Source organism: Solanum pennellii, chromosome 1, assembly GCF_001406875.1.
Source record: "Solanum pennellii chromosome 1, SPENNV200".
Lineage (NCBI taxonomy): Eukaryota > Viridiplantae > Streptophyta > Magnoliopsida > Solanales > Solanaceae > Solanum > Solanum pennellii.
This window is the reverse complement of record NC_028637.1, coordinates 68,806,372-68,819,895: the sequence shown is the minus strand read 5'-3', so window position 1 is coordinate 68,819,895 and position 13,524 is coordinate 68,806,372. Positions and strand designations below refer to the sequence as shown.

The 13,524-nt window shown below is 40.1% G+C and overlaps 1 protein-coding gene across 1 annotated transcript; it reads left to right on the top strand.

Annotated features, from left to right (window-relative positions):
- The first annotated feature begins 11,469 nt into the window (after positions 1–11,469).
- LOC107022520 lies at positions 11,470–12,112 on the top strand. Its single transcript, XM_015223117.1, has 2 exons — positions 11,470–11,818; positions 12,018–12,112. Exons 1-2 carry the CDS (start codon positions 11,470–11,472, stop codon positions 12,110–12,112), a joined length of 444 nt encoding a protein of 147 aa, XP_015078603.1.
- The last annotated feature ends 1,412 nt before the right edge of the window (positions 12,113–13,524 follow it).

Sequence of the window (13,524 nt, the reverse complement as noted above, 5' to 3'; positions counted from 1 at the left end):
GGAAGGCACTCTTATGGTTTTATTTCCATGCCATTTTTAGTTGTCCAAGTACTTCTAAATTAATTACTCTTTTCGCTCTAATATTCTCTCTTTGTTACTAATTTCTCTATGCGCACAGCTGTATCTGTACCACAATATGCATCCTTTTTCCGAATGTTTCTTTTCATACTTATTAGACATAGCAACATTTTGTATAACAGAGATCCTTTCAAAAAGTGGTCTGTATTTTGTAGTCTTCAAGTGATTTACTGATACATTACATGCATACATTCTGATATTTTCTTGGGAAGAAATCAGGGTGGTCGTTCTTTTGTTTGATTAGCAACTATGATGCTATCAGTTTTATTTTGAAAGATCTCTAATATTTAACCTACATCGTATTTAACTTCTTGATAAAATATCAATTAAGATATACTATGATAGGTTCCTGATTTCATTTTGGGTGATGCTTATATGAGCTTGAAAATGCCGAGGCAACTAGATTAATATGGAGACAATTATTCTTTAGTATTTTTTTAAAAAGAGAGTCTTATGTCTATTTAAAGGGTTATTGACCTGCCTCTAAGAACCAAAGGAGGGCATTCGATTAAAAGAACCGATTTTTCATGCTTAATTTGATCATGGTGTTACTCTTTCTTCCTTTGTTTTGTTGAGGCAAGGTATATTGGTATATGATGGTTTGCTATTTGAATGACTCATCCAATCATATATTTTTACGTTCGAATTCTATTAGCTTCACTCTTAATACCCTCTCTCGAGTAAACAATGGAAAGAGGGAGAAGGGGTAGAAGGATCAAGACAAATAGTTATAACTAGGCTTGACTCAAAGGGATAAGTAACTGACTATAGAAAATAGTTTTCTATGATATGATGTGTAATTATCATACAGTGCAGTTTAAACTGTACAATAAAATTGATATACCAATTTTCTAAAGAAAGAAGTCTGAGCCGATTTGACTAAGATGCTTGACCAATTTAGAGAACATGTATAGTAAAATTTGAATACAAGCACTGGAGAGACATTATTATTACCTGATTTGTACCATTTATGCATAGAATTTTTGAAGATATGTATTTGACCTTTCCCAAAGTTTTACATATATACTTTCTACTCGAATCAACATAACATCAAAACTAAAATTCTTAATTTCAAATACAATGAAACAAAATAAATTTCATTAGTTATTCTGGTGTGTATATGTGAAAGTTGCAAATCTGCTTAGTGATGTTTCCTAGATATAATTCTGGTTGTTTTCGTAAAATTTCTCCTTGTGTCTGTCTCTTGTAAGTTTCTTTATGTTATTCCTTTCAATTCAACTAATCTCTTCTTTTGATTTGTAATCTTTCTTTTCACTTGAAGAAATTTTGTCTGGAGAGTTTATGAGAGTTGTGCATTTTTTTGTAAAGAGTTTCTTTGCTCTACGATTGAGCTTTCCTGATAACATTACTATTTATGAATATATTTATGGCCTTCGAGATTCATTTCCTTCTGTAATATGTAGGATTTTGGGATGACACGATATGTTTTTATCTTTTGTTATACTTTTCAGTTTTTTAGAGGTTACTTAGCCTTACGTTGGTCTTTGCAAGTAAAGAAACATTATTTTTCGTGAATGCAGTTTATTTGTTTATTACTCTAAAATCAGTATAAATGAATATTTGCTTAAACCTTTATATATGTACTTCCAAATTTTAATAACGTTATGAAATTTCCTATCCATTTAGTATAAGTAATTTTGAACATAGTTGTAGGCTTGAAATATTGGAGAGATATGCATGAATGGAGTTTGTGAGGGCAACAAATGAAAATGAAGTGAAATTGTTAGTTGTGAGAGGCATGTGGTATGTATTTCTACATTCAACTTCTGCACTATATGTTTGAAATATTTGATTTCATAATGACTGGTGACTTTGTAAGTGGTAGTAAACAATAATTTTGTCAGTTCTTGTAAACTTGATGTGTCCTCATCAAAAGGGGAAACTTATGGTATTTCTAGGGAAGAAGTAACTCATTTAGATCACGTTTTGTCTTATTTTTCATTGCTTAGGAGAACGTATAACATACTTATAATTGTATTTTTAGTAAATCGTAGCTAATTGATTGTGACCTTTTAGTCCTTGTTCTTGATGATTTTGAGAAGACATAATTTGAAGAAAAGATGAATGTGCTCGGTGAAATTCAAGAAGGACTATGATTGATGTATTGGAGGAGTGACCCAATAATGATATTCTGCTTCAATTGAATAAATCTCTTCTCAGTTTATATGATTGACGATTTAAATATATTTTATTATTATTTTACGTATTTTCCCCATATATATTCAGACAAATAGTTTTGGATAAATAAGGTGACTTCAGAAAGTGTTGGTAATAAATAGTTGCACTGCAAAGGACTCACCTACTTGAAGAAAACACTTTTTAACATATACATTTTTTATTATTACATTGATGGTTCTTCATTAGCATTTTCTTTTCTTTGCCAACATTTCTTACACTAATTATAATTGATTTTTTTAACAACCAACATTGGCAGAGGATATGATTTAAGTGGAATTTTCAATTCTATAGAATGCATGTAAAAATTTATCGATGAGAAGTTATGTGATAGAGCGAAACCCAATCCCAAAAATAGCGCATTTGCCTTATATGAACCAACACCCAAGGAGTGCTGGGCCCATTAGAAAGACCGCCTAGAGTCCAAAGAGCCCACGAGTCAATAGGACGATCATATTTGTGTGATAAATCTGAAGGATGTATTGCGTGTTTAAATGTTTGTTGTTTCATGGGGAATGACAATTAACTTTTTGTATGTTTGTAGATGTCGAATCAATTCCTCCATTTCAACATGGTAACCAAGACACCCGACATTCTTTGCGTATGGTGGGATAACCTCAAAGATTGTCAAAAGAGAGAAATCTCGATTCACTTGGGTCACTTACCTTCGATAATGGACTTCAAGGTTTGGACCACGTTTATCGAGGTTATCACTCGATACTGGGACGATAAGATAATGGTTTTTCGATTTGGAGATGTCAAAATAACGGCCACGCTAGAGGAAATATAGGATTTTCTGGACTCTATCGGGACATGTGGCAAAAGGAAAAAATGTCCAAATCATCACATACTTCTTCCAGAGAGGCCAACTAGAAAAGAATTGAAGAATATATTGTTACTAGTAAACGCGAACTGGTTGGAAGTCCACGATATACCCCTAATGAGATTTTTCATGAGATGGGGGCATGACAGCTATTTCAGACTGTTTTCGAATGAATTCCACGATCACAGCACGTGGAGGCAAACTCAAACTATCGCTTTCTCTGTGTGCCTTTAAGGAACTATGGTGTCCCTAAAGATGAAGGATAGGAAATCGACACCCGGGTCGTGATGGTAGTGGACGCCATTTTGAGAGGAATTGGTAGAAAACAAGAACAAAAGAAGTATTGTAGCTTGGCCCCGATCATTTTGGCCGACATTTATCGATCTTTAAGTCTGTGTAAAAATGGGTTCCCGTTTTTCAAAGGTTGCAACATTCTACTTCAATGGTGGTTGATTGAGCATCTCTGTAAGAGGGATGGCGCCCGGCCACAGGATTTGGCCAAACCAAGCCAGACGAGTCCTCTTGATAATTATGAATTCTATCTAAGTGTCCGCAGATTTCCAATTCATACCACCAGGGATGAGTGGGCAAGGGTATTTTATGATCTGAAAGAAGGAGATATACAGTGGATGTTACTGAACTTCAAGTCTGGGAGGATAGCGTCACAAGGGGCAAAGCTTCCATTTTTAGTCCTTCCTGGCATTAGAGGATTGCGGCCCTACGACCCAACAAGAGTGATGCGACAATATAGTAGAACACAAGTCATACCCATCCAAGGGGATGCTAGCTCTTTTCTTGTTGATTACGACAAGAACGGCAAAATACCTTTCGCTAAGATCATCCTCCATAATGGTCAGACGTGTAAACATGACGTGGGATATGGCCAAGAATAGATATGAAGTTGGGTATGTCGACGAATACAAGACATGGTTGCAGAATTATCTGAATGGTGTAGTGAATCCGATACCACGCACAGGTCGAGAAATTCAAGACGTACAGACAAGGCTTCAGATCCATGCATACCACTTTCAGCAGGAATGGGACCGAAGGGAGCAAGAATTTCAGAAGGAGCAAGAATTTCAACAAAAGGAGCGAGAGTACCAATTTCGAGAGTTAGAAAGAGAGAGGGTTTTAGCTGTGACGTCACAAGAGCTAGCCGACACAAGGGCCTGTCTGATGCGTTTGGAAACGACCCTGGACGATCAGATGAACAATTTACGAGCCGTTCCAACATCTTCCAAAGCTCTGTTTGCTGAGCCGTACGTGTTCACCAGCAACTGCATCATCCGCGAAGAAGTAGAGAAGGCCAAAAGAGGAGCCGAGCCATCAACCTTTTAACTCCCCTGCGTGGGATTGTTTCTATCTGTATTTTGTATCACATCCCCCTTCCTAAATGTACCCCATTTGATATAAAATTATGTAATGAAAGTTATGATTTTTAGTGAAGTTTATTTTGGGGATACAACGATTTTTTTAAATGACGCAATACATCCTTCAGATCGCTAGGCCTACCCTTGGCACAAAAGGGTCACATGCATGATTAGGACGCGATATATGTGTGTTTAACTGCTTATGTGTTATTTTGATATAAATGAGGATATCGTAAAGTCACTCCTACCCAGAAATTTTCAAAAAATATATAGAAGGCACTATTACGAAATGTCCGACCAAAGTTTTCAAGTCTTAAGTTTCTCACTCAAAAGACCTCCTCCTATACCACAAATCCTAAAACACTGTTCTACCGTCTCAGGAAAGGCAAATTATTTCTATGTACAAGGGCAAGAACGTCCAGATGGAACTCACTGAAGAAGAACTATGGAGAAAGATCGAACGGATCACTCGGGATATTCAAGAAGCCAAGGAAGAAGGGCTCAGATATGATATGGTCACTGTAATTTATAAAGCTGCAGCTATGACGTTGAATGAGGATCTGACATCACAGATGAAAAGAAAGAAAGATGTTGAGATGGAAACAGAGGGATTGAGAGAGAAGTTTGACACGCTTCGGTTGAAAGTGCAAGAAATAGAAGTGAGAGAGGCGAGGATAGATTTGGAGACCGCCGCTCTGTTAGCTAAAAGTGTGTTACTTGACAAGGAACTGACAGTCCATAGTAACCTGATGGGCGGAAAATACCCCGCCTATGAGCAAGGAGCATCCAATAGTGGTCCCGACAAAGCTCACCCTGAAGTGACTGAGGAGGATGACGGTGAGGAAATCATCTACAAGCCTCCATTCCTAGGTCGTCTGAAAGGAAGAAAATAATGCTGCAACACGAAGAGAAATGACTAACGTGTCATATCATTTATTCTTTTAAAAGCTCTGTTGTTGCCTTTCAATTTCCTTTTAATTGTAATGAACGAATGAATGAAAATGTTTTATCTTATCATAGAACTACGTTGGGCCTGAATTCTCCTTGTGAGATAGGTAGGCTGCCTTCCTATGCCCGGCCCCTATTTTTAAAAACATCATTTCCCCTCCATGTTACGAGAAGATACGAAGACGGGATCAACAGACGTCAAAGAGCAGCTGCAAAAAGACCGTAGCTCAACATGATTTAGCCTTCCTGAGACAAGCGTCAAAACTAAAACAAACAAATTCCTGTTTGTTAAAAAATGTGTTTCCGTCCTCACTCGTGGGTTAAAGATATCCTCAAACAAAGAAACTTGTGTGCTTATTTGCTCTCTATGTGATATCATGCATTTGGTACTCTGAATATGCACGGACAAATCCGCCTTTGAGTTGTTTTCCTTCTCAGGTACTTTGAAACTGATTTGTGTCGATCCAAAGCTGGCAGATCATCCTTATTTCACCAGATCAAAATGTCCCGAAGATTCCTTTCCTAGACAAAGCTCAGACAGAGGAAAGGCAGTTATGGGGGATAATAATGATGAAGTGATTCTTAGTAATTTTGTTGTGGCTCAACCCACCGTAGCAGAACAGAATGAGTTAATTATGAAGCTGATGCAGCAGATTGCAGAGATGAGGGTGGAAATGCAACGGAGACAGGATCTGCCTCCACCAGGATTCGCTGCTAACGCCGCCGATGGGAAGCCTCAAATCTACTTCCCTTCCTCAAATATGGATCCAACTCAGAACCAGCCATCTACACCTATTCAGAATCCATCGGTTATAGATCTGACTACTCAAAATCCCCAATATGCTTCTGCATCCTACCAAACTCCATATCCTCTTCAAAACAACAATCCTCAAATGCCACCCCATCCTCAAAATACTCACCATCAAACCGCTCCACCACCACAAAATCAAAATCAAAACCAAAATGCTTTCAATCCCCAAACACCTCATCACCATTTAAATCATAACACCAATCCTCATGCCTACCCATAGAATTACCAAACTGCCCAGAACGCTCAAAGTCCCTCTGTAGCTCCACCCCTGCCAAAGAGAGCCACTTTCCAAGTTCCCGTCCCTGCCGAGCACGATGTGCACGGTTCTAAGTTGGACCATTACGAGGAACAAGAAAAAGAATGGTGGTCAAAGGAAGATGTAAGGGTCGATATAAAAGAGGAGATCAAGAAGGCCATGAAGATGATACAATGCATCCCCGACGTCACCGGACTTTGTTACGAGGAATTGTGTATCCACCCAAATTTGGACCTTCAAGAAGGGTTCAAGATTCCAAAGTTTGACACCTTCGGAGGAGTGGGCAACCCTATGGCTCATTTGAGAACCTACTGTGACCAGCTCGTGGGAGTTGGAAGAGACGAAGATTTCTTGATGCGGCTTTTCAGCCGAAGCCTGTGTGGAGAAGCTCTCGATCGATTTGTTTACAACGTAGAAATTGTTCCCGATCGATCCTTTTTGGAGAAGATGAAGCAAAAGTCAACCGAAAGCCATAAGGAGTTTGCCTATAGGTGGAGAAAAGAAGCGGCAAGGGTAAGGCCATCCATGACTGAGAAAGAAATCGTTGAAGTGTTCGTGCGTGTGCAAGAGCCGTAATATTATGACAGAATCATATTGCTCATTGGAGCAATGTTTGCCGAGTTAGTCAAGATTGGTGAGACTATCGAAGATGGTTTAAAATCAGGAAAGATAGCCCGTGTAGCCGCAACACTTGGATCTTCAGGGTTATTGAGAAAGAAAAGAGAAGAAGTTGCTGCTATTTCATATGGGAAAGGAAAAACCCAGAAGCTCATCATATTCCCAAGGTCGTTCCCGGCCTTCCCCAAAATCCTACCAATCTTGTTACACACAATCTAGTCATCCCAATAATCAGAATACTACCTCCATTTATCCAAACGTCCAAGCTACCGTATACCCAAGTCCGCCCCTCAATTACCAAAGTCCATCTCCCATTCACCAAAATCATCCTCTACCCTATCCAATCATCTCCCAACCAGGGTGTTGCTCCCAACTAAGCTAACATACAGTCGAGATACCGAGTACCCCCTCCTATTTATCAAGTCCAAGCTCTAATGTACCAAAATCCTCCTCCGAATTACCAAGCTCCATTGCAAAATTACCAAACAAATCCATATCCTAGAAACCAAGCTCCCCGTTCAAATACCACAAATATCAACCAGTGCCTCCTCCTCAACAAGGCAATTATGACCCTCCCCGACCCAGATGTGAGAGAGGTATTCAAGGAACTTTTCTGCACTCATTGAAAGCCGTACCAAACTGTATGAGAGACTGGCTGCGTCTGGATACATCTACCCTGTGGGGCCCAAACCTGTGGATGTCAATTCAAAGTTCTACAAACCCGATCAGAGATGTGCTTCTCATTCCAACAACGTCGGGAACGATACTGAAGATTGTATCAACCTCAAGAACAAAATTAAGGATCTGATTGATCAGGAGATAGTCTCTCTCCAACCAGCGGTACCAAATTTCAACACAAACCTGTTGCGGAATTATGGAGCCAGTAATGTCAATATGATCGAGACAGATGAAGACTGGTGCGGAACAAAGATGATTACTCCCATCGTTCACGATGAATTGGAAAGGGTTGTCGCTGCTTTAAGTGTCAAAGAGAAGAGAGAGTTTTTTATTTTCACACCTTCAAAGGTTGTTGCCTTGGTGCCATCAGAAACTCTCGTCAAGCCTAAGTTTGTTATTAAAACTGCTGGTGCTCAAGGAATGACGAGGTCTGGAAGGTGTTACACTCCTGACGAGCTTGCTCTCTGAGGACACAAGAAGGATCAGGCTAAGAGGTCAATAAGCGAAGGAGAAGTGGAGGAATTCTAGAGGAGAATGCAACCAAAAGATTACTCCATAGTTAAGCATATGGAAAAGACCCCGCCTTAGATCTCCGTATGGTCCCTGCTTATGAGTTCTCAATTCCACAGGCAGACCCTAATGAAAGCTCTCGATGACACGTACGTACCCGCAGGTACAAGCAGTGATAACGTGGCCGCCATGATTCATCAGGTTATTCGAGGGCACCAAATCAGCTTTTGTGACGATGAGCTGCCTGTTGAAGGGAGGTCACATAACAAGGCGCTGCACATCACTGTGATATTCCGAGAAAAAGTTGTCAACCACGTCTTAGTAGATGATGGATCTGGTCTGAATATCTGCCCATTGTCGACGTTAAGGCAGCTAAAGTTTGACCTTGGGAAATTGGGAGCAGTGACTTTGACCATTCAAATGGGCCCCGCATAATTCGGCGCGCAATTTCAAGTATTGGATATCGATACCACATACAACCTGCTTCTGGGAAGGCTGTTCATCCATATGGCTAGGGTCGTCCCCTCTACTCTCCATTAGATGATGGAGCTCGTGTGGAAGAATGAAGAGTTGGTTATTCATGGCGAGAGGAGTCACCTTGGCAGGAAGGTGCCGATCATTGATGAGATATCTCGAGGTACAGACTTTTACATGGTGGAGCTGGTAAATGCCACCGGCGAAGACTTGGCCCCACAGACCCCTATGCATGCGTGTACAAGATGATAGCCACTGTGATGCTACAGAATGGTTTTGAGCCAGGTTTGGATTGGAAAGAGATTACTAAGGAATTATTGAGCCTGTTTCGATCCTCGTTAAGGGATCCAGATATGGTTTAGGGTACATCCCCACAGATAATGACGTGAAGATGAAAAGAAAAATGATCAAGCATTGGCTAAACCGATCCCACATCTGTATCAATCCTTTCAAATCCGGGAGTGTGCCGAACATGAAGACCTTAGGGAAGGAATCTGTGACCTTTTTGAGGAAATCGATGTCGTTGTTGAGGAGAAGGTCGAGCTAGCTGGTATTCGCGATGCTGAACCAGGGGAGGTGCTGCGGAACTGGACCTCAACGCCGATCTTGGTACCCCGAATTCTTCGGTAGAAAGGCGTCATTTCATGCACATTAAAATCGATGGTAGTCCGGAGAGGCCCGAGACCCACCATTTTTGCATTTTCTTAAGTATTCAAATTTTCATTATGATGTTCAAAAAAGGAAACATGGCCCATTCCATGGCCAAAGTTTGCATTGTTTTTAAATTAAAGCCTCTTTGTTTTAACTTTATTTATTTAGTTGTTTGGTATACCTTACTTCAATAATTTTGTCTGTTTATGATTACAGTAACATAAGTTACAGACCTGCAAATGTCATGTCATGTCACAAGGTAAATGAACAAAATGAGGCAGGTGACGACAAGGTTGACGATTATGACAAAGAAAGTGAGGAACCAGATTATGTTGCCGAGGAATTTATGCAGTTGGAGAATCAGCATAAACCAAATCTAGAGGAAATGGAAACGGTGAATTTGGGAGATTCAGAATGTGTTAAAGAGGTTAAGATCAGTATCCACATAAATGAAGCTCAGAAAGAAGGACAAATTCATTTGATTACTTAATATACTGATGTTTTCATTTGGGAAGTCGGTGACATGCAAGGGTTGAGTACCGACGTCGTATCTCATAAGCTACCGATTAACCCGGGGTTCGATCTGGTGAAGCAAAAAACTCGAAAATTCAGGCCTGAACTGAGTTTGAAGATTAAGGAAGAGATTAACAAGCAAATAGATTCCCGATTGGTGGAAGTGACACAATATCCAACTTGGCTGGCCAATGTTGTTCCGGTCGCAAGGAAAGACGGGTAAATCAGGATTTGTGTTAACTATAGAGATCTCAACAAAGCTAGACCGAAGGATAATTTTCCGTTGCCGAATATTCATATTTTGATTGACAACTATGCTAGGCATGAGATGCATTTGTTTGTGGATTGTTACGCAGGCTATCACCAAATTCTGATGGATGAGGAAGACGCAGAAAAGACGGCTTTCATTACACTGTGGGGTGTATATCACTACAGGGTGATGTCGTTTGGCCTCAAGAATGCGGGTGCCACCTACGTGAGAGCTATGATGACCATTTTTAACGACATGATCCATAAGGAGATTGAAGTGTGCGTGGATGACGTCATAATCAAGTCTCGCGAGAGTTCGGACCACTTGACACATCTAAAGAAATTCTTTGATCGTCTGCGTCGTTACAACTTGAAGTTGAATCCCGCCAAATGCGCTTTTGGAGTTCCAACCAGGAAGTTGTTGGGATTTATAATCAGTAGGAGAGGTATTGAGCTCGAATGTTCTAAGATTAAAGCAATTCAAGAGATAGCGCCAAAGACGAGAAAAGAGGTGATGAGTTTCTTCGGAAGGTCAAACTACATCAATCGATTTATAGCTCAATCAACCGTGGTGTGTGAGCCTATTTTCAAGCTGCTGAAGAAAGACACCCCGACAAAGTGGACTAAAGAGTGTAAGACTTCTTTTGACGCTATCAAGAACTATTTGTCAGATCCACCGGTATTGGTTCCTCCGCGAGAAGGGAGTCATTTATTGTTGTACTTGTCCATCTCAGATAGCGCATTCGGATGCGTACTTGGTCAACACGATGAGACAGGAAAGAAGGAAAGAGCTATCTATTATATAAGCAAGAAGTTTACTCCATACGACTCTCGTTACACTTTGTTGGAGAGAACGTGTTGTGATTTGACGTGTCTTTCCCAGAAGTTGAGACATTATTTGCCTTCTTATACTACATACCTCATTTCCAGAATAAATCCACTGAAGTATATCTTCCAGAAAGCAATGCCGACCGAAAAGTTAGCTAAGTGGCAAATGTTGTTGAGTGAGTTTGACAATGTGTATGTGACTCAGAAAGTGATAAAGGCAAAGGCTTTGGCTGATCATCTTGCAGAAAATCATGTTGATGAAGAGTATGAACCGCTTAAGATTTATTTTCATGATGAAGAAGTGTCATTTCTGGGTGAGGATATTTCTAAAGAGTATCCAGGTTGGAGATTATTCTTTGATGGAGCGCCAAATCATCAAGGTAAAGGTATTGGAGCAATCTTAGTGTCAGAATCCTGTCATCACTATCCCATGGCGGCTAAGCTTTGATTTAATTGCACGAACAACATGGCCGAATACGAAGCTTGTGTTCGTGGTGTGAAAATGGACATCGACATGAATGTCTATGAGTTATTTGTTATTAGAGACTCAGATCTTTTGATTCATCATGTCCAAGGAGAATGGGCTGTGAAGAACCCAAAGATTATACCTTACGTACAGTACGTGCAGAAGTTGTGCAAAAGATTTTGTAACATCGAGTTCAGACATACTCTTAGAGTACAGAATGAATTGGCCGATTTTCTTGCCACCATCGCTTTGATGATTAAACATCCGGACACAGATTATATTGGTCCTCTGGATATAGAGTTAAAAGGACATCCAATCCATTGTTTCCATGTTGAAACAGAACCAGACGGTTTGCCTTGGTATTTTGATATAAAAAAGTATTTGGAATCTGGAACTATCCTGAAGATGCTACGGCCAACCAAAAGAAGTCGATATGCCGTGTGGCTCTCAATTTCTTTCTAAGTGGAGAAGTACTTTATAGGAGGACTCCAGATTTGGGTCTTCTAAGATGTATTGATGTTGTTGAAGCTGTGAAGCTTATTGAACAGATACATGCTGGAGTTTGTGGTACGCATATGAACGGGCTCACTTTGGCAAGAAAGATCCTATGAGCCGGGTATTTATGGATGACAATGGAGAATGATTGTTGCAAATTTGTGCAAAAGTGCCACAAATGTCAAGTGCACGGTGATTTGATCAGAGTGTCACCTCACGAACTTAATTCTATGAGTTCACCTTGGCCATTCGTAGCTTGGGGAATGGATGTCATCGGTCCGATAGAGTCAGCCACTTCTAATGGACACAGATTCATTTTGGTCGCCATTGATTATTTCACTAAGTGGGTTGAAGCAGCTTCTTACAAGTCGGTAACCAAGAAAGTGGTGGCTGATTTTGTTTGCAACAATCTGATATGTAGATTTCGGGTGCCATAATCCATCATTACTGATAATGGTGCAAATCTCAACAGTCACTTGATGAGAAAGATATGTGAGCAATTTAAGATTACTCATCAAAATTCAACTACTTATCGTCCCCAAATGAACGGAGCTGTAGAGGCCGCCAATAAGAATATCAAAAGGATTTTTGAGGAAAATGATTGACAAGTATAGAGGTTTGCATGAGATGTTACCATATGCTTTATTGGGATACCTCACGACTGTCAGAACATCGACTTGTGCTACGCCTTACTTACTAGTATATGGAACAGAGGCAGTCATACCTGCAGAAGTTGACATACCGTCATTGAGAATTATCTAGGAAGCTGAGTTGAGTAATGTTGAATGGCTGAGCAAGCGGATTGATCAATTAGCTATGATTTTGATGAGAAGAGAATGGTTGCCGTCTGTCATGGTCAGTTATATAGGAAGAGAATGGTTCGTGCCTTTCACAAGAGAGTAAGAGCCATAGTTTTCGAAGTTGGTCAATTGGTCCTTAAGCGCATTTTCCCTCATCAAGATGAATACAAAGGAAAATTCGCACCAAACTCGCAAGGTCCTTACATGGTTTGTAAAGTATTATCTGGAGGTGCTTTGGTCCTGTCGGAGATGGATGGAACTGTATGGCCGAAACCGATCAACTCAAATGTCGTCAAGAGATACTACGTGTGAAGCTGCAGTTTATATTTCTGTTATTTACTTGTAATCATTATGTTTTCTTGTATTTGTTTTGCTTAAATTCTTATCCCTCCTGTAATGAACTACGTCTGACCTGAATTCTCGAGAATGAGATACGTAGGCGGACTATGTCGGCTTCGGTCACCCCATTTACCCCTTTTAATATTTTCTTGTATTTGAACTACGTTCGACTGGAATTCTCAAGAATGAGATACGTAGGCAGCCTATGTCGTCCTCGGTCGGTTTCTCTGTAGTTTTTCTTAATTTGTCAACCTTTGAGGAGGGGAACTATGTTTGACCTGATTCCTGCCTCAACGGGATACGTAGGCTCCACAAGGGTTCAGTCATATCTCCTGGTAAGATTTCTATTCCTCTTTACAATAGAAACTGGGACAGAATTTTTGAGAGGGACTTAAAAATTCTCAGAAACAAAAAAGATTCC

Coding starts and splice junctions, on each gene's coding strand:
- LOC107022520 (XM_015223117.1), top strand. CDS start 11,470: ATGGCCGAATACGAAGCTTGTGTTCGTGGTGTGAAAATGGACATCGAC. Junction 11,819..12,017: donor TGTTGAAACAGAACCAGACG/GTTTGCCTTGGT, acceptor CTTATTGAACAG/ATACATGCTGGAGTTTGTGG.